At 43.3% G+C, this 18,004-nt stretch overlaps 1 protein-coding gene across 1 annotated transcript; it reads left to right on the forward strand.

The window, feature by feature from the left end:
• Positions 1-15,828: 15,828 nt before the first annotated feature.
• LOC116813257 (uncharacterized) lies at positions 15,829-17,799 on the forward strand. Its single transcript, XM_032759697.1, has 2 exons — positions 15,829-16,041; positions 17,462-17,799. The coding sequence occupies exons 1-2, from the start codon at positions 15,869-15,871 to the stop codon at positions 17,634-17,636; spliced, it is 348 nt and encodes a 115-aa protein (XP_032615588.1). The 5' UTR covers positions 15,829-15,868; the 3' UTR covers positions 17,637-17,799.
• Positions 17,800-18,004: the final 205 nt, after the last annotated feature.

Genomic DNA, 18,004 nt, shown 5'->3' on the forward strand with positions numbered 1-18,004 from the left:
GTGTTGGCACACACACAACATATTAATTAAAATAACGTGCATGATAAATAATATTGGGATCCAAAGCACAGAACTCCTCTAAAATCGCAGTTGGTAATTATGTGAGCGCCTGCTAACACACACTCAGAATTCCAGTGTTGCTTATGTGACAAAATTAGTCTCAGAGAGGTGACCTTGAGAGGGGTCTTGTGTGAGCATCCTCCTGCTCATAGAGTGTACGATGTTTAAATATCCCCAGAAACAGAGTATCCATCCTAATTTTCAAGCCCTCAGGGAAGAAATTCCTTAAGAGACCTCAATAATTCAATTTAATAATAATTATATGAGTACCAGCTAGCATAAGTCTTTCTGCTTAACCCTGGGGATGGGGTGGGGAAAGCATGATTCAGTTTGGGGGGGTTTTGTTTGTTTTTTGAGTCAGGTTCTTACTCTGTCACCCAGGCTAAGTACAGTGGGTGTGATTGTGGTTCACTGCAGCCTTAAACTCCTGGTCTCAAGCCATCCTCCCACCTCAGCCTCCTGAGTCACTGGGGATTATAGGCATGAGCTACCATGCCCAGTATCACATTTTCAAGGAGTAGTAACTGGTTATTGGGTAATATCTGTCCCAGACAGGAAGTCCTTCTAGATGCCTCACCTAGATCTTTCAGGCTGCAGTTAAAAACCCCACTGCCACTTGTTTAGTCAAGGATTACAGTTCTAATGTTTCTAGGGTCTTTATTAGGCATCAGGGGCTGGAGGCAGTGGTGACAATCGGCAAGTGTCCTAGAACTTCCACTCACCACCGAGATCCTGACCTAAAGGTTCTCACCAATTCCAGCACAGTGAGGCAATTGTATGCCGTCTACTTTATATAGGCCTTTTAAATGATTACCAAATTTGACATTTATTGGCCCAGTTGGTACAGAAATCTAACTGAGAAAGGAAGAGATCCTATTTTCTTGATTCCAAAATCATTTTCTATTTGTGCTTCAGTCAACATTCCGGCATCTGGTTAAATGTATTTAATTTCATTCCCTCAACAATAACCCACGTACCACACCAGTGACCACAACTTTGGTGTCCCAGCTCCTAAATTCTATTAGTGTTCAGAAAGCCTCTTGGTTTCAACATAATGTTCAATCAGTGCAAAGAAATTAATTAAATTAAAATTATTTTTATTGTGATTTAATTAGCTTGATTTAATTACTTTGTTCACTGACTGAGCATTCTGTTGTTACGGCCAGACCCTTGCTCTCATTCGTGGCATGAATGTTCCCACAGAATTACACATTTTCTCTGTTCAGCCATTGGAGCAGGCTGGTAGAGTTTGCCAGAAACTCATGATTTATCACAATCAGCATCATCACAAATTATAGGAAGCATCCAGCAAAATGATAACTTCTAAATGAAGTGTCTGAAAGCAGGTCACACCACCAGCCTTGGCTGTTAATCTGCCATATTTCACAGTCAGCCTGACACCCCGTCTAATTTGTTGCGCCTCCTGCTTCGCAGGGTGCCCGCATGAGGGGTCCCGCTCCTGCACAGGCCTCCATCCTTACAAACACCAAGCCTTGCCATCCTCGGCCTCCCTGCAGACCGGACTCCATACCCACCCTGGCTGCTCAAGCTGCTGTTCCTCTGTACTTTCTGCCACTCAGAGGTTCATGAACTAAAATTTAGCATCTCCTCCAATTATGACTATAGAACAAACCAGAGCATCAGCAATCCCCAGATCTTAGCCACCAGGGAACACCAGATATTTGCACAATGACATTGCAGTTACTGTAACTATCCTGGAACACTGTCTACTGTCATCATGCCTGCAAAGCAACAGCAAGTATGAGTCCCCTCCATGGACGACACATGATCCCCACGTTTCTTCCTGCAGGCCACTCCACACAGTTCAGTATGCTGAGTCAAGCTGAGCAGCAGCCTGTTTTGAAACATGCTGATATCTTTCACAAATAAAATCATCTTTAACTTGCCTGTATGTGAAATGCACCGTCTTGATTCATGTGCTCAAAGCTACACAAATTCATTTTCTTATGTTCTAAAGCATCTGTATTTCAATATATTTGGCTTGTGGCATACTCCTGTGTATTTTATCATGTGATTTAAAACCATTGTTCTGAGAAGGAATCCATAGGCTTTGCCAGACGGCTCTAACAGTAGAAACCTAAGCTTTTTTGTTCCTGTGTTAATTTCCTGTGGCTGCTGCAACATATTACTACAACCTTGGTGGCTTCAAACAACAGAAATGTATTCTCTTAAATTCAACATCAGCATCACTGGGCTGAAATCAAGGGCCCTCCTTTGGAGGCTCTAGAGAAGCCATCCCCAGCCTCTTCCAGCTGCTGGTGGTTTCCGCATCCCTCCCCCTGTGGCCGTGTCACTCCAGTCTCTGCCTCTGTGCCCACATGGCCTCCTCCTGTTCCGTGTGTCCTCTCCCTCTGCCTCTCTCTTATGAGGGTGCTTTCTTGAGTCTTTTTGATGGGCATTTAAGGTCCATCAAAAGGATGATCTCATCTCAAGGTCCTTAATTTAATCACATCTGCAAAGACCCTCTTTTTCTTTTTTTGAGATGGAGTCTCACTCTGTCACCCAGACTGGAGTGCAGTGGCGCGATCTCGGCTCACTGCAATCTCCGCTTCCCAAGTTCAAGCAGTTTCTCATGCCTCAGCCTCCCCAGTAGCAGGGATTACAGGCATGTGCCACCATACCAGCTAATTTTTGTATTTTTAGTAGAGGCTGGGTTTCACCATGTTGGCCAAGCTGGTCTCAAAATCCTGACCTCAGGTGATCCGCCAGCCCTGGCCTCCCAAAGTGCTGGGATTACAGGCGTGAGCTGCCCCACCCGGCCCCTTTTTCCAAATAAAGTAACATTTATGGGTTCCAGGAATTAGAACCTGATGTCTTCGGGGCCAGCATTGAACCCACTACCGTTTCTATGCTTAATTCTTTATTGACCATACAACTCTAGCCCTGAGTCCTATGACATAGAGACATAAAATGCTTTCAAAGATGTGACAAGATTGATACCAAATTAAATTAAATACACATCCATGCCAAAGCTCATTAAAATAATTAGTTAAGGATTAAGGTAATGGTTAAAGAAAAGGCAAAGCCTCACAAGTTTTCACCAAGACCTAGAAGAGGACACAGGATTGTTTGTTTGCCTCTAGATGAGTAAAATACATGCTTTGCAAACCTGGCCATTAGAACTTGTGCAGTTCTTGAGCCCTGAAGATCTCACAGGGCTTGGGTCAGCAGTTCTACTTCTCCCTCCTCAGCCTCTCATCCTGCCCCAAGGGTGTTGTATTTATGTCTTCTACAAAGTGTTGAATGAGGAACTTACACTGCTGACCAGAAGTGAAAAAGGGCAGAGATCATGTATTTTTCAATTAAATAGAACAAGAGGAAGTAAGTGTTAACTTCGACCTGATAGTAGTTAGAACAAAATCCCTATAGTAAGGTGCACTGGACCAGAGTTTATTTTCCAAAAGAGTTCTACAATCACCTCTTCTGGACCTCATGAAAAGGGTGCATGGGTTGAACCCAGGCAGGCTGACAGTGTGACAACCTCTCCCTAGAAATCAGACCTGCCTTCCCACCCCAGCTACAACTCTCCTTGTGTAATTTCATTCACAAAACTGTGTCTTTCTAAGCACCACTTCCTCACCTGGGGCTGGTGGACCATGTGGGCTCCTTAAATGCAGGACTTGCTCTTATTTTTCTGTGTGCAGATTTGAGCCCATTGCCTGGCACACACACAAAACCCTCAATACATAGTTGTTTACTTCAGTTAAATGTCTGCCTTACCTGACTCAAGACTCAAAGCAGATACCGGGAGGGATGCCTCCAGAGATAATTCTGAAACTCTCTATAAGACAGAAGGAATCAGTATTGCTGCAGATGTTGTTGCTCTTGTACTAAGTCATTTCTCAAGGTCCCTTCCAGCCATACGATATTTTTGTCTCTTTTAAAATTAGCCTCAGAGAGTGCACATCTGTGCTGGAAATGAGTAGAAAGAGGTCTTACTTACACAGACTCTTCAATTCAGAGGGCAGGCCCCATCGAGGGGAGCTGTGTGCAAACCTTGATGCTCATCTTCTGGCTGGAAGGGACCTTTGAGACTGTCTGGTTCAACAATCCCCCTTTATAGATAAGAAAACAGAGTTGTTCAATGTCACCTGGCTTGCTAGCACAAATAACTCAGGCAACTAGAACTCAGTCCTACTGGCTTCTAGTCCAATGCTCTCTCCATTCTGTTATGTTCTTTCTTTAACATAAAGTCTACACTTGGCCTTGTAAAACTAGCTCAATGTGCTACCTCACAGCTAAGTTTTTCAAGTTGTCAAAGTATAGAATATGTAGGTGACTCCTCTCACACAGGCCGGATTGTGAGAATCCACTAATAAAACCATTAGAAGGTACTCTGAAACAGTTTGGAATGGTTTTAGTTTGCTTGATTTTATAGTGTTATAGTGTAACATTTTTATTCCTTTCTTTTCCTGTATTTTTTTAGTTATTTCTTTTTTTTTTTTTTTTTTTTTTTTTTGAGATGGAGTCTCGCTCTGTCACCCAGGCTGGGGTGCAGTGGCGTGATCTGGGCTCACTGCAACCTCCACCTCCCGGGTTCAAGCAATTATCCTGCCTCAGCCTCCTGAGTAGCTGGGATTACAGGCAGGTGCCATCACCCCTGGCTAATTTTTGTATTTTCAGTAGAGACGGGGTTTCACCATGTTGGCCAGGATGGTCTCAAAATCCCGATCTCAGGTGATCCGCCCGCCTCAGCCTTCCAAAATGCTGGGATTACAGGCGTGAGCCACTGCATCTGGCCTTTTTTAGTTATTTCTTAGTGGTTACCTTGGGATTACAATTAACATTTAAACTTATTACAACCTAGTTTCAACAAACCAACTTAATTTCAATAATATATAAATATTCTGCTCATATGTATTTCCATTCTTCCTTGTTTATATTGTTTTTCTCACAGATTACACCTTTATAGATTGCATGCCCATTAACATATAATCATTGTTTTATGCATTTGCCTATTCAATTATCTAGGAAAAGAAAAGAAGATACATACCATATCAAAAGCATGATGCTGGACTTTATATTTACCTATGTAAATATAAAGTGCTCTTTCTTTTTCTTATGGCTTCAATTTACTATTAATATCTACTGTCCTTTCTTTTCAGCCTGAAAGATTCCCTTTAACATTTCTGTACCAGGCCTACTGGTAATGAGCTCCCTCAGCTTTTGTTTATCTGGAAATATTTAGTTTTCCCTTTATTCTTAAAAGATAGTTTTGCTAGACATACAATTCTTGGTTTCCAGTTTTTTCTTCCAGGACTTTACATAAGGAATTCTGGTCTCCATGATTCCTGAGGAGCAATTGGCTGTTAATCTTATTGAAAATTCCTTGTACAGAACAAGTTGCTTTTCTCTTGTTGCTTTCAAAGTTCTCTCTTTGTCTTTGGGTTTCAAGAATTTGACTATAATGTGTCTCTGTGTAGATTTCTTTGAGTTTATGACTCTTGGAGTTCATTGAACTTCTTGGATTTATGTATTCATGTATTTCCTCAGATTAGGAAAGTTTTCAGCCATTATTTATTCAAATATTTCTTTCTTCTACATTTGGAAATCCTAAATTTGTATGTTGGTGTGTTTAATGATATCCAACACATCACTCATACTCAGTTCATTTTTCTTCATTCTTTTTTCTTTCTGCTCCTTAGACTGGATAGTCTCAATTGTCTCAAGTTCATTTTGCCTGCTCAGATCTGCCATTGAGCAGCTCTAGTGAGTTTTTCATTTTAGTTGTTGCACTTTTCAACTTTTCTATGTGGTTCCTTTTTCTAATTTCTATCTCTTTGTTGATATTCTCATTTTGTTCATACATTATTTTTCTGATTTCCTTTGTTCCTTTGGCATGGTTTCCTTTAACTGATTTCACATATTTAAGACTGTTGATTTACTGTCTTTGACTAATCATTCCTGTGTGTCAGATTCCTCAGGGAAGATTTCCGTCAAATTATTTTTTTCCTGTGAATGAACCATATTTTCCTATTTCTTTGTATATTTTGTATTTTTGTTGTTAGCAACTGAATATTTTGAGTGTTATGTTATGGTAACTCCAGAGATTTAATTCTCCCACATCTCAGGAATTGCCAAATCTTGCTTTTGGAGGACTAGGGCCAACCATTTTGAACTTTTCTAAACAAATTTTGCAATTGTATATTATTTGTTTTTTGTGGTCAGTGAAGTTTCTGCTCTGTTGCCTCTGCAGTCAGCCAATGACTGACAGATATTTCCAGACTGGCTACCTCCCAAAAGTGTCTGAGGGCATGGAGGAGTGAAACTAGCAGATAGGGAATAGATCCTGCCTCTTTAAATCCCCTCGGGTGCTGCTTTAGCCCATGGGGGTTGAAACAACGGCCAACCTCTGTGCCAGCCCCTCCACAATCAAAAGCAGTGATCAGCAATCAAAACACACAACCCCAATTTTTGGAGGATGAAGTTTCTATTGCCCCACTGGGTGGCAGAAAGCCGCATCAGGAATGCATACCACCCCCCCCATGGCAAGCAGATGCAGGGCCAGGGGATGAGGGTGGTAGCCACTGCTAGACAAAGGGCTGAAATTCACTGAAAATTGCCAGTCTCTTTATCAAGCTCTCACCTCAATGTTCAATTGTTCTATTAGACTTCAGAGTTCCAAAATAGTTGATTCAGACAGTTCCTAGCTGACGCTCAAGTCCTAAATTCCTAGAGCTTCCTACTCCACCATCTTCCCATGACATTACCAAGTAGTGCTTAATTTTGATTTAGAAACAAGATAGACAGCAGGGCTGGTGGCAAACACCTGTAGTCCCAGCTACTCAGGAGGCTGAGGCAGGAAAATCGCTTGAGCCCAAGAGGTGGAGGCTGCAGTGAGCCATGATTATGCAACTGCACTCCAGCCTGGGCAACAGAGTGAGAACTTGTCTCTAAAAAAAAATAAGAAAAGAAACAAGATAGAGAAAGTAATTATTAATTCAAAGTTCAAAGTACATGTTTTACCAAACATGAAAAAGCATTTCTTCAATGTGGGTCTTCACTTTTTCATAGTCTCTCATCAAGGATTAAACAACCCAGTGACTTTTGTCTGCCATCTTTAAGTCACAGATATTCTTTAAAAATTCCTTTAGGAGGCAGGAAAAGTATGAAATATGCTGGTAACTTGAATTGGAAAAAAATTTAAAGCTAGAAGGTCAGAATTGAGAGATCAAAGTGATGTCACTCAATGAGGTACATCTTCTAGGGAATCAAAAGAGAAAATGAGTTTTCAAAATTAAGGAAAGTTTGATCAAGAGAAACATTGGGTCTCAGGGCAGAGAAGCCCCCGGCCTCCTTGTACTTATTGTATGTACTCTTCACTTAGCGCTTGGCTTCTGGTGGCTTGTGGCATCTCCATCTTACGGTCCTCCTTGACCATTTAACTTTCACATCATTTAAGTTCTGCTGGGACATGGGTTCTTTACTCTAGCACAACTAGCTCCCTCTTAAGAACAAGAATTATTTCTTAAATATTATAATTAATGTGAAAGAGGAAGAAGACAATGCAGGAAGACGGGGTGGGGAAGGATGTCTTAGATTTCTAGAGCTGTCATAACAAATTAACACGAACTTGGCAGCTCAAAACAAGAAATTATTTCCTCACAGTTTTGGAGACCAGAAGTCCAAAATTAAGGTGTCAGCAGGGCCATGGTCCCTTTGAAGCTCCAGATACTGCCTTGCCTCTTCCCGCATCTGGGGGCTCCAGGAAATTTTTGTATTGTGGCAGCATAACTCCAACCTCTACCTCCATCTTCACCTGACCTGTTCCTCTGTGTGTCTGTGTGTCTGTTTGCCAGTTCCAGTCTCTGATTGACAGGGATATCAGTCGTTGGATTTAGACCCACCCTAAAACCAAGATAATTTCATCTCAAGATCATATACTTAAGTGCCACTACAAAACCCCAGTTTTTAAAAATAATAACAAACATTTGCTTTCCCAGACATGCAATTTTGTCTTGCATCAGTGCCATGAAGTAGGCAACATTAGTGCTCTTTTACAAAGAGTGAAATGGGGCTCAAAAAAGTAATGCAGGATTATGCAGGCATTCAACTGTGGCACTGGGAATCAGACACAGGTTCTAAATCCTGTGCTTTTTTTCTCTCATCTATGATGTCTTCCTTTTTACTCCTGCTATTTCCTTTTCCTCCTTTTTCCCCATTCCAAGGGCACTCACAGGCTTAGGGTATGCACCCATTACCCTATGATCCATGGTTCTCAGCACTCTGAGTACCAAAACCATCCAGGGAGCTTTTCTCAAAGCTGATGACTGGGTTCCAGGCCAGGCCAATCAAATCGTAACCTCTGAGGGTGTGCCCTGGACATCAGCCAGTTCATCCAAGCCCCTCCAGCTGATCCTCATGTGCAGCCAGGACTGAGAGCTACTGCTGTAGATGTTTGTCTCTCTTCTAAGCCATAACAAATAAAATATTCACTCTTTCAAATATCATCAAATCTTTGGAGCAATTCTTTTTTTTTTGAGACGGAGTCTTGCTGTGTCGCCCAGGCTGGAGTGCAGTGGCGCAGTCTCGGCTCACTGCAAGCTCCGCCTCCCGAGTTCACGCCATTCTCTTTGGAGCAATTCTTAATAAACCAATTGACTAAAACCAAAAACAAAGTGGCCAATGACACTTAAGCTGACATGTTTAGTGTCCCTCCCTTCCCAAATTTCACTGAAAGAATCAGAGAGCCATAGTAAGTAGGGAGAAAACTCTATCACATCAAGGTAAAATAAGCATGGTAGCAATGGGCTAGAAACTTTGAGGAAGTCAATGTTTGTGTAATTTGGTGCCTGTGAAGGGATGGATCAAAGTACTGACAACCCTGTTCAATACTCACAAAGGAAGGACCCTATGGGAATCAAGTAGGTGATTCCCCAAAGATCTGGGAAGTTCTCAAACTTGAAATGGAAGAGGATGGGACTCTGGAGGGTGGCAAATGAAAGCAGTTTGGCAGCTCCACCAGGGCTTCACAAACAGAGCTGCTGGCCTCCTGGAGGGCCTCGTGGAGGCGGGGGACTTGGGGAGTGCCCCCATCTCACCTCCCTACAGAGGCTTAAAAAAACTATTTGAAGAAAGCAGTGAATTCCTCAGGGAACACTGCCTTCCAACAACTTCTCCCAGCTGAATATATCCCTACACAAGGAAAATAAAACTGCCAAATAAATAAAAACATAAAATTTCCCCTTTGGGAGTAAGAGAACAGGAACCAACACAATCACTGACAAAACCATCTCAAGTCTCCAAACTGAATAAATATAGATCTCCTTCCAAAGGAAAAAGCAAATCAAAAGAATAAAAATAAAATCACAGATCATCTTGTTACAGTGGGCAGCTAGTCAGACATGAACAGGACAGGAGAGGGCCTCCACCCCCCAACCCCCTACCCAGGAGAGTCAGGTGACCATCAGGTGATAGGAAACACCTGAAACTGGCGATCAGCAGCTTCCCGGTAAGATCTCAGGAGCTGGGCGAGTGAGCTCAAGCATAAGCATTATGAGGCAAAAGAGTTTATGACCTTCTGGGGGCATTCCATGGGAAAAGGGATGCAAGACACCAGAAGCATGCCAACATATAAAACCCCAAGTCAAAAGGCAACCCCACACTTGACCTCCAAGATGCTCCCTTGGCCCTCTTCCAAGTGTACTTTACTTTCTTTTCATTCCTGCTTTAAAGCTTTTTAATAAATGTTCACTCCTGCTCTAAAACTTGCTTCGGTCTCTTCTTCTGCCTTATGCCCCTCGGTTGAATTCTTTCTTCTGAGAAGGCAAGAACTGAGGTTGCTACAGACCCATACAGATTCACCACCAGTAACTCAGATACCCATCGTCAATGACAATATGAAAAGATCAAGTACACAAATGGAAAAAAATTTTGGAAACTCATAGCAAATGTTTATCTCTGAAATATACTTATTTCCAAAAGCAGAAGGTAAGTTTAACACAATCTTTAATTTTGTATAAGGAGAAAACAATTGATAAATATTCCTACCCAATGAAAATCATGCTCACTATACATTTTTTTAAATCAACTTTAACTTGTGCAGTGTGGCAGGTTAAATTTTCTAAAGATGGCCAGTCTTTCAACCCACATGCTCATTTGCAATGGGTCCTTTCTCTTCCAACCCAAGGAGGAGTCTCTTTCTTCATACCCTTGAATCTGGACAGAACCGCATGACTTCTCTGACCAACAGAAGCAACACTGTGCCAGCTCTGGGCATAGCCCTCAACCACCCCAGCACTGGCAGCATTCGCCTCCTGCCCACTGGAAGTCAGCAGCTGGAAGTTAGAACCCAATGGGTTCATCTTGCCCACTGCCCAAACACAGCCAATTTATCAAGATGGGGAATTGCAATAGAGAGAGTTTAATATACATAGAGCCAGCTAAAAGGGAAACCAGAGTTTTATTATTATTCAAATCCGCCTCCCCGAATTTTTGGAGGCTAGAGTTTTTCAAGGATAGCTTGATGGGCATGGGGCTAGTGAAGAGGAAATGCTAATTGGTTGGGGATGCAATCATAGTGTTGTGGAAAACGGTCCTCCTGCACTGAGTCCACTTATGGGTGGGGGCCACAAAGGAGTTGCTGGTCCAGGTAGGGCCATCTGGTCATCAAAAATGCAAAAGCCTGAAAAGACATCTCAAAAGGCCAACCTTAGGTTCTACAATAATAATGTTATTTACAGGAATAATTAGAGAAGTTGCTAATCTCGTGACCTCCAGAATAAATGCTGGTAATCGCTTAACTATACCTACATCTTAAGGGAATTCAGACCCCTCTCATCCTCCTAACCTGGTGTCTTTTCATGAGTTTTAAAATTAATAAACTTATTAATTTTAAGTTTTTAAGTTTAGTTTGAAGAGGGCTATTATTATTTAAACTATATACTAAATTTTTCCCAGAGTTAGTTTGGCCCATGGCCAGGAATGACCATGGGTACTCTGGAGGTTAAAGGCAAGATGGAGTTGGTTAGGTCAGATTTCCTTCACTGTCATAACTTTTTCACTGTTACGATTTTTGCAAAGGCAGTTTCATGGCCACACTGAGACCACCATGCTGTGAGAATCCCAAGTCACACAGAGAGGCCCTAATGGGTGAGACAGCATAGAGAGAGAGAGAGAAAGACAGTTACAAAGACAGAGACAGAGAGGCCAAGGCACACCAGCCATGAAAATGACAAAGCCAGAATAGAAGTGAACCCTCCATCCCAGCTGCACTAGTTGAGGCCATGTGATCAGACCCACCACCCAGCCGAGCTTACCAAATTCCTGACCCTAAGAATCATGAGCAAATACAATTGCTTGCAAGCCATAATGTTTGGGGGTAGTTTGTTAAACAAAAATAGAAAACTGACAGAGGCAGCCAATAGCAGCCTGGGGTATCTTAAAGAGAAATGGGGGAAGGTGGGGGTGGGGGGGATGTATACTTCCTGAATGTTGAAATCCCAAACTGTCTTCTCGATTCAGCTCTCAGAATGCTGGCAGCCAAGATATTACCCTCTGGACAGGAGACTGGCAAATTCTCCTCGGGAAATATGAACAGCTCTAGAAGACCTAAAACAACTCACTCAGGGATTCCTCACAGCCACCCTGCTGAGAGGCTCATTTTCACAGGACCCCAGCTATAGGCAGGCAACCCCCATGCCAATAAACATGTGTAAACAACCCAGGTTTACTCTGCACCTGAGGAAGCCTTTACCATGAAAGAGAGAGACCAAATACACAGAAAAAAAAGGGGATTTGGAAGAAACAGACAATATGCAGGCAAGAGAAAAGTTAAAATCAGAGTGAGCATTACTGTCCCTGGGGACAAAGATGTAGAAGATACTGCACCCACCAAACAAAGAAGAGCAGGATGCTATTAAAAAGGAAAAGTAGGCCGGGCACAGTGGCTCTCATCTGTAATCCCAGCACTTCGGAAGGCCGAGGCGGGAGGATGGCTTGAGTCCAGGGGTTCAAGGCCAGCCTGGGCAACATGGTGAAACCCTATCACTACAAAAAATGCAGAAAAATCAGCTGGGTGTGGTGGTGGGCGCATGTAGTCCCAGCTACTCGAAAGGCTGAGGTGGGAGGATCACCTGAGCTAAGGAGGTCGAGGCTGCAGTGAGCTGTGATTGTGCCTCTGCACTCCAGCCTGGGTGACAGAGTCAGACTCTGTCTCAAAAAAAAAAAAAAGGAAAAGTCGTCAAAGAACAAAAAAAAAAAGCTGTTTGATTGTTAGACATTTAAAATATAATAATATAAATAAATAACTCAGCTGAAGAGTTGGAAGATAAGTTGAGGAAACTTTTTAGAAAGGAGAGCAAAGGACTGAGATGGAAAATAAAAGAGAAAAGATAAAAAAATTAGAAGACCAGTGCAGATGAAACAATTATCTGTTTCATCCAAATAATAGAGTTTCAAAGAGAGAGAACTAAAGAAATAGAGGGGATGAAATCACCAATAAAATAATTCAAGGAAATTTCCCAGAATTGAACGTCATGACATATACTAAGTCACATCATCATGAAAGTTCACAGCATTGGTGAGAAAAAGAAGATTCTGCAAGAGGGAGTGGAGATTTCAAAGGAAAGGTCATGTACAGAGGTTAAGAAGTCAAATGACTTAGAACTTCTCAACAGCAATACAGGGAGATAGAAGACATGGTTGCAATGCCTTCCAAATTCAGAGAAATTATTTCCATCCTGGACTCACCTACCCAGACTGCGCATCAAGGGCACGTGATTTTCAGACAAATTTTCAGGCATATAAGGTTGCAAAAAACTAACCTCCCACACACTTTTCTTAGGAAACTGGAGAACATGTTTCATAAAACAAAGGAATTAACCAAGGAGGAAGAAATGAGATCCAGGAAACAGGCTTCAACACAGTAGAACAATAAAGGAAATTCCCAGGACATTAGTGAAGAGGGATCTCAGGATGACCAGCAGCCGGTCCTGAGAAGAGCTCAGCAGAGGGCTCCAGGGCAGACCTCTCAGAAGATGAGAAGACAGAATGGCGGATGTGAATCCACATCTCAAGAGGAGATCCAGATCACAGGTATAGAATCAGAGTTGAAAAGTGCATGGAAAACCAAATAAATAAACCAAGAACAACTTTAATCCAGAGTAGCCCTCCCCAGCAGAACCAGAATGTGAGCTCTGTGTGTAATTTTAAATGTTTTGTAATCACATTTTTTAAAAGAACTCAAATTCATTTTAATAATACAGTTGCTCCTTGGTATGTCGGGGGAGGGGACTTGTTCCAGGACCCCCTCAAATACCAGTATCCATGGATGCTCAAGCCCCTTATATAAAATGGTGTAGTAATTGCATAGAACCCATGCACATCCTGTTGTATATTTTAAATCATCTCTAGATTACTTATAATATCTAATGCAATGTAAAGGCTCTATAGATAGTTGTTATACTGTATTGCTTTTTTATTTGTTTAATTTTTAATTTTTTTCTTGAATATTTTTGATCCTAGGTTGGTTAAACTCATGGATGCTGAATCCATGGATAGGAAGGGCTGACCTAACCAACTCTGACTAAAAAAAAATCCATGGATATATTTAATTCAATATATCCAAAATATGTCAACATAAAATCAATAAAAACTAAAAATAAGGCTGGGCGCGGTGGCTTACGCTTGTAATCCCAGCACTTTGGGAGGCCGAGGCGGGCGGATCACGAGGTCAGGAGATCGAGACCACGGTGAAACCCCGTCTCTACTAAAAATACAAAAAATTAGCCGGGCGTGGTGGCGGGCGCCTGTAGTCCCAGCTACTCGGAGAGGCTGAGGCAGGAGAATGGCGTGAACCCGGGAGGCGGAGCTTGCAGTGAGCCGAGACTGCGCCACTGCACTCCAGCCTGGGTGACAGAGCGAGACTCCGTCTCAAAAAAAAAAAAAAACTAAACTAAAAATAAAATCCTAACAACCTCCACCCCTGCCAACTGACCGAAATGACCCCCTCTTGGCCAAGGGGATCCCAGAGAAACCTTAAAAACTGAGTTCCTGGCCATGATGGGATAGGACATCAAACACCTATATCCCCTTTCTTTTATGGTTTAGACACAACCACTGACAAGCATTAATGTTAAAACAGAGATCGTAAGGCTGACAGAACAGACTCTTTGTGGCAGTAAGATACCGAATTCTAAACAGAACCTAAGGCCATGCTAGGCAAGGGTTAAATCATGCACCCCTACAATTAAAGAGTATACTATGTACTAAGGGCTACAGGGTTTTTCTTTTTCTCTGGCAGCCAAACAAGCAGTGGCCCTGAGATAAGCAATACTGAAACAACTGCAGCTCGCCAGCCACCAGACACCGCCTAACTAACCCCCATCCCCTGTTCCACAGCCATAACTACAGCTTTGGTTGGACAAGAGCCTTATTTCAGTAACTTTCTCCTGATAAGAGACCACAGATCATGGACTGGTTCTGGCTGGTTTACAGAGGCTATACACTGAGTGCCTTGGTGTCCCTGCTTCACCTTTTGATGTATAGAGCTTGATTGTGATCACTTCATTGTTGTCTCCACCACAAGGTGAACATGGCTCGTATGTAATATACATGTTTGTTCAGAATACATGCATTAGGACCCCCTTTGTGAACATCCATAGCACCATGCCTGGCCTACTAGTTTTTTTTTTCTTTTCTTTCTTTTTTTCTTTGAAATAGGGTCTCGTCCTATTATCCAGGCCGGAGTGCAGTGGCATGACTACAGCTCGCTGCAGCCTTAACCGGCCAGGCTCAAGTGAGTCTCCCACCTCAGCCTCCCAAGTAGCTGGGACTACAGGCACATGCCCCCACACTCAGCTAATTTTTGTATTTTTTGTAGAGACGGGGTTTTGCCATGTTGCCCAGGCTGGTCTCAAACCCCTGGCCTCAAGTGATCTGCCCACCTCAGCCTCCCAAAGTGCTGGGATTATAGGTGTGCACCACCATGCCAGTCCTGGTTTTCTTAACAAATGTAACAATAGTAGTTATTGTTAATAATATTGATTAAACTCATACAGGTTATAAACCTGATTTTTTTTTTTTTGAGACAGAGTCTTGTTCTGTGGCCAGGCTGGAGTGCAGTGGGGCAATGTCAGCTCACTGCAACCTCTGCCTCCTGGGTTCAAGCGATTCTCCTGCCTCAGCCTCCCTAGTAGCTGGGACTACAGGCGCGCACCACCACGCCAAGCTAATTTTTTGTATTTTAGTAGAGACAGGGTTTCACCATGTTGGTCAGGCTGGTCTCGAACTCCCGACCTCAGGTGATCCACTGGCCTCAGCCTCCCAAAGTGCTGCGATTACAGGCGTGAGCCACTGCACCTGGCCTTGCACAGTGGGTCACACCTATAAGCCCAGCAATTTGGGAGGTCAAGGTGGGAAGTCACTTGACCCCAGGAGTTTGAGACCAGCCTAAGCAACATAGTGAGACACCATCCCACAAAAAATACATAACAATTCGCCAGGGGCAGGCCTGTGGTCCCAGCGACTTGGGGGACTGAGGTAGGAGAATCACTTGGGCCCGAGAGTTTGATGCTGCAGTAAGCACAGTTCGCACCACTGCACTCCAGCCTGGGCGACAGAACAAGACCCTGTCTCTAAATAAAGAAATTAAATTAAATGATCTCTGGAAGATTAGTCCACGGGTGTGTGGAGAACTTTCTAGAAAATATTATCAATGTAGGATTGTCACTTTAAAACGTTACCCGCTCTCATTGGTCCGTGGACAGAACAATTAGGCAAAGCTAGGAGGCAGCCCTGAGTACTCAAAAGAGAGAAAAGAAAGCAAAAGGGATGCCGGTGGTGGCAGATGCTTCCTCCTGGCCAAATCCCAAATCCCACCCTCAGTACCCACACCCTGAGCAGTGGGCAGGAGAGGCCTGAAAGCGTCTGTACAAATGACTTCCGAGAAGCCCGAGGGATAAAGGAGCTAGAGGCAGCCACACATGGTTCCCAGAAGCTGAATGCTGCGCAGACGACAGGGTAAGTATGCACTGCGCCCTGCTTCACCCATACCTCAAGCTGGCCCCTTCTGCTGGGGTCTGGCTACTGCACTCGTGGTCCCCTTGGTAGCTTCACGATTTATGTCTCTATGCGGCTTCCGTTCCCCTTCCCTCTGCCAAGCCAATCCCATCATCCTTCACCGCCCAGTGCAGAGCTGCTTTCTCCAGTGAGTTTTCTCTGACCACTCCTGTCCTCACCAGCCATCTTTGTTTTTAATTCTCATGCACCTCTTTGTGTATGTCTTACACAGTTTGGGCATTCATTATATGCTATTTTAAATTGCATGCTCTTGGCCGGGCACGGTGGCTCACGCTTGTAATCCCAGCACTCTGGGAGGCCGAGGCGGGCAGATCATGAGGTCAGGAGATCGAGACCACGGTGAAACTCCGTCTCTACTAAAAATACAAAAAAATTAGCCGGGCGTGGTGGCGGGCGCCTGTAGTCCCAGCTACTCGGAAAGGCTGAGGCAGGAGAATGGCATGAACCCGGGAGGCGGAGCTTGCAGTGAGCCGAGATTGCGCCACTGCACTCCAGCCTGGGCGACAGAGCAAGACTCCGTCTCAAAAAAAAAAAAAAAAAATTGCATGCTCTTGTTTCATATTTAAATTCCAATCTGCATGGTAACAACAAGGACAATACCCTATGCTCTTGCATGTTCCATCAGACCTAGCGCAGGACTACATTCACAGTATAGGTTTAAAGAGTATTTGATGGTTGATTATTGACGGTGAGATATCATATGCATTTATGCATTTCTGTGATACTTTTTATCACAGAAACTATGGTATGTTATAGGTATGTAGATAGATGAGAAAGAGACAAAGAGAATTTCCATTTCCATACATAGGAATTTAAGTGCAAAACTGAGTTGTTTCTTCAGTTCATGGCATGTTAATTGTCATAACTGGGCATTTTAAACCCCCTCTATTCTTTAATTTTACTTGAATTTTTCCCCTCTAACCTTGATCCCCATGACATGTCTCCTTCCTCTCTCTCCATCCAATGTCATGTATAAGAAATTTGTGCCTGGAAACGTAAAAATACAATATTGTTTGTATGTGTATGCTTCTGTTAACATTATTAAAATGACACCGTGCTACAGATACTGTCCTATTTCTTACATGTTCATTCAACAGTCTTGCTAAAGAATTGTGTTAATTCATTACTTCAGCTGCTGCATGGTATTCCAGCATAAGCTCCCACCACATTTTCTCTGTTCCCCAAATGATGGGTACCTAAGTTGCCTCCAACTCCCTGGGACCCAGAAAGATGTGTAGGACATCTTTACTATGTTTATTTCCACATGAATCTGTGCAAGAGTTTCTCTGGCATATATTGGGATGCTGGGTCATGGCATATGCAAATATATAATTTGGCTATAATTTACATTGTTCTCCAGAATGACTTCACCCATCCTGCTTCCACCTGCCATAGCAGTGACCAAAGCAGCTCTGAGAGCACAGCTGAGCACCTCAGAAGATAAGTCCTGGGGTGATTCTTGTCATCTCCGTGAAAAGGAGAGGACAAAAAGGCAGAGGCTGCTGCTTGAGGGTCCCTTCACCTGGGCTGCATAGCTTCACCCATGCTGACCAACTTGCCCATTTCAAGCTTCAGACTCGCAGCCGCGCTAGTTAGGGTACAACTTGTTCAGACAGCTGTTTTCATTCACATCTCCAAAGGTCCTCTACCTTGGAAGAAGAAAGAAAGAGGGAAAAAGAAATAAAAGAGATTAATTAAGAACACTGGGGCCAGGCACTGTGGCTCACGCCTGTAATCCCAGCACATTGGGAGGCTGAGGCAGGCGGATCACCTGAGGTCAGGAGTTGGAGACCAGCCTGGCCAACATGGCAAAACCCCATCTCTACTAAAAATACAAAACTTAGCCAGGCATGGTGGTGGGTACCTGTAATCCCAGTTACTTTGGAGGCTGAGGCAGGAGGAT

The sequence above is a fragment of the Hylobates moloch genome, unplaced genomic scaffold (assembly GCF_009828535.3).
Source record: "Hylobates moloch isolate HMO894 unplaced genomic scaffold, HMol_V3 SCAFFOLD_9, whole genome shotgun sequence".
NCBI lineage: Eukaryota > Metazoa > Chordata > Mammalia > Primates > Hylobatidae > Hylobates > Hylobates moloch.

Bases quoted from the DNA above. Each gene is read 5' to 3' on its own strand.
- LOC116813257 (XM_032759697.1), top strand. From the start codon at position 15,869: ATGCTTCCTCCTGGCCAAATCCCAAATCCCACCCTCAGTACCCACACC. The intron at 16,042-17,461 runs GTAAGTATGCAC...ATTGTTCTCCAG, and splicing joins AATGCTGCGCAGACGACAGG to AATGACTTCACCCATCCTGC.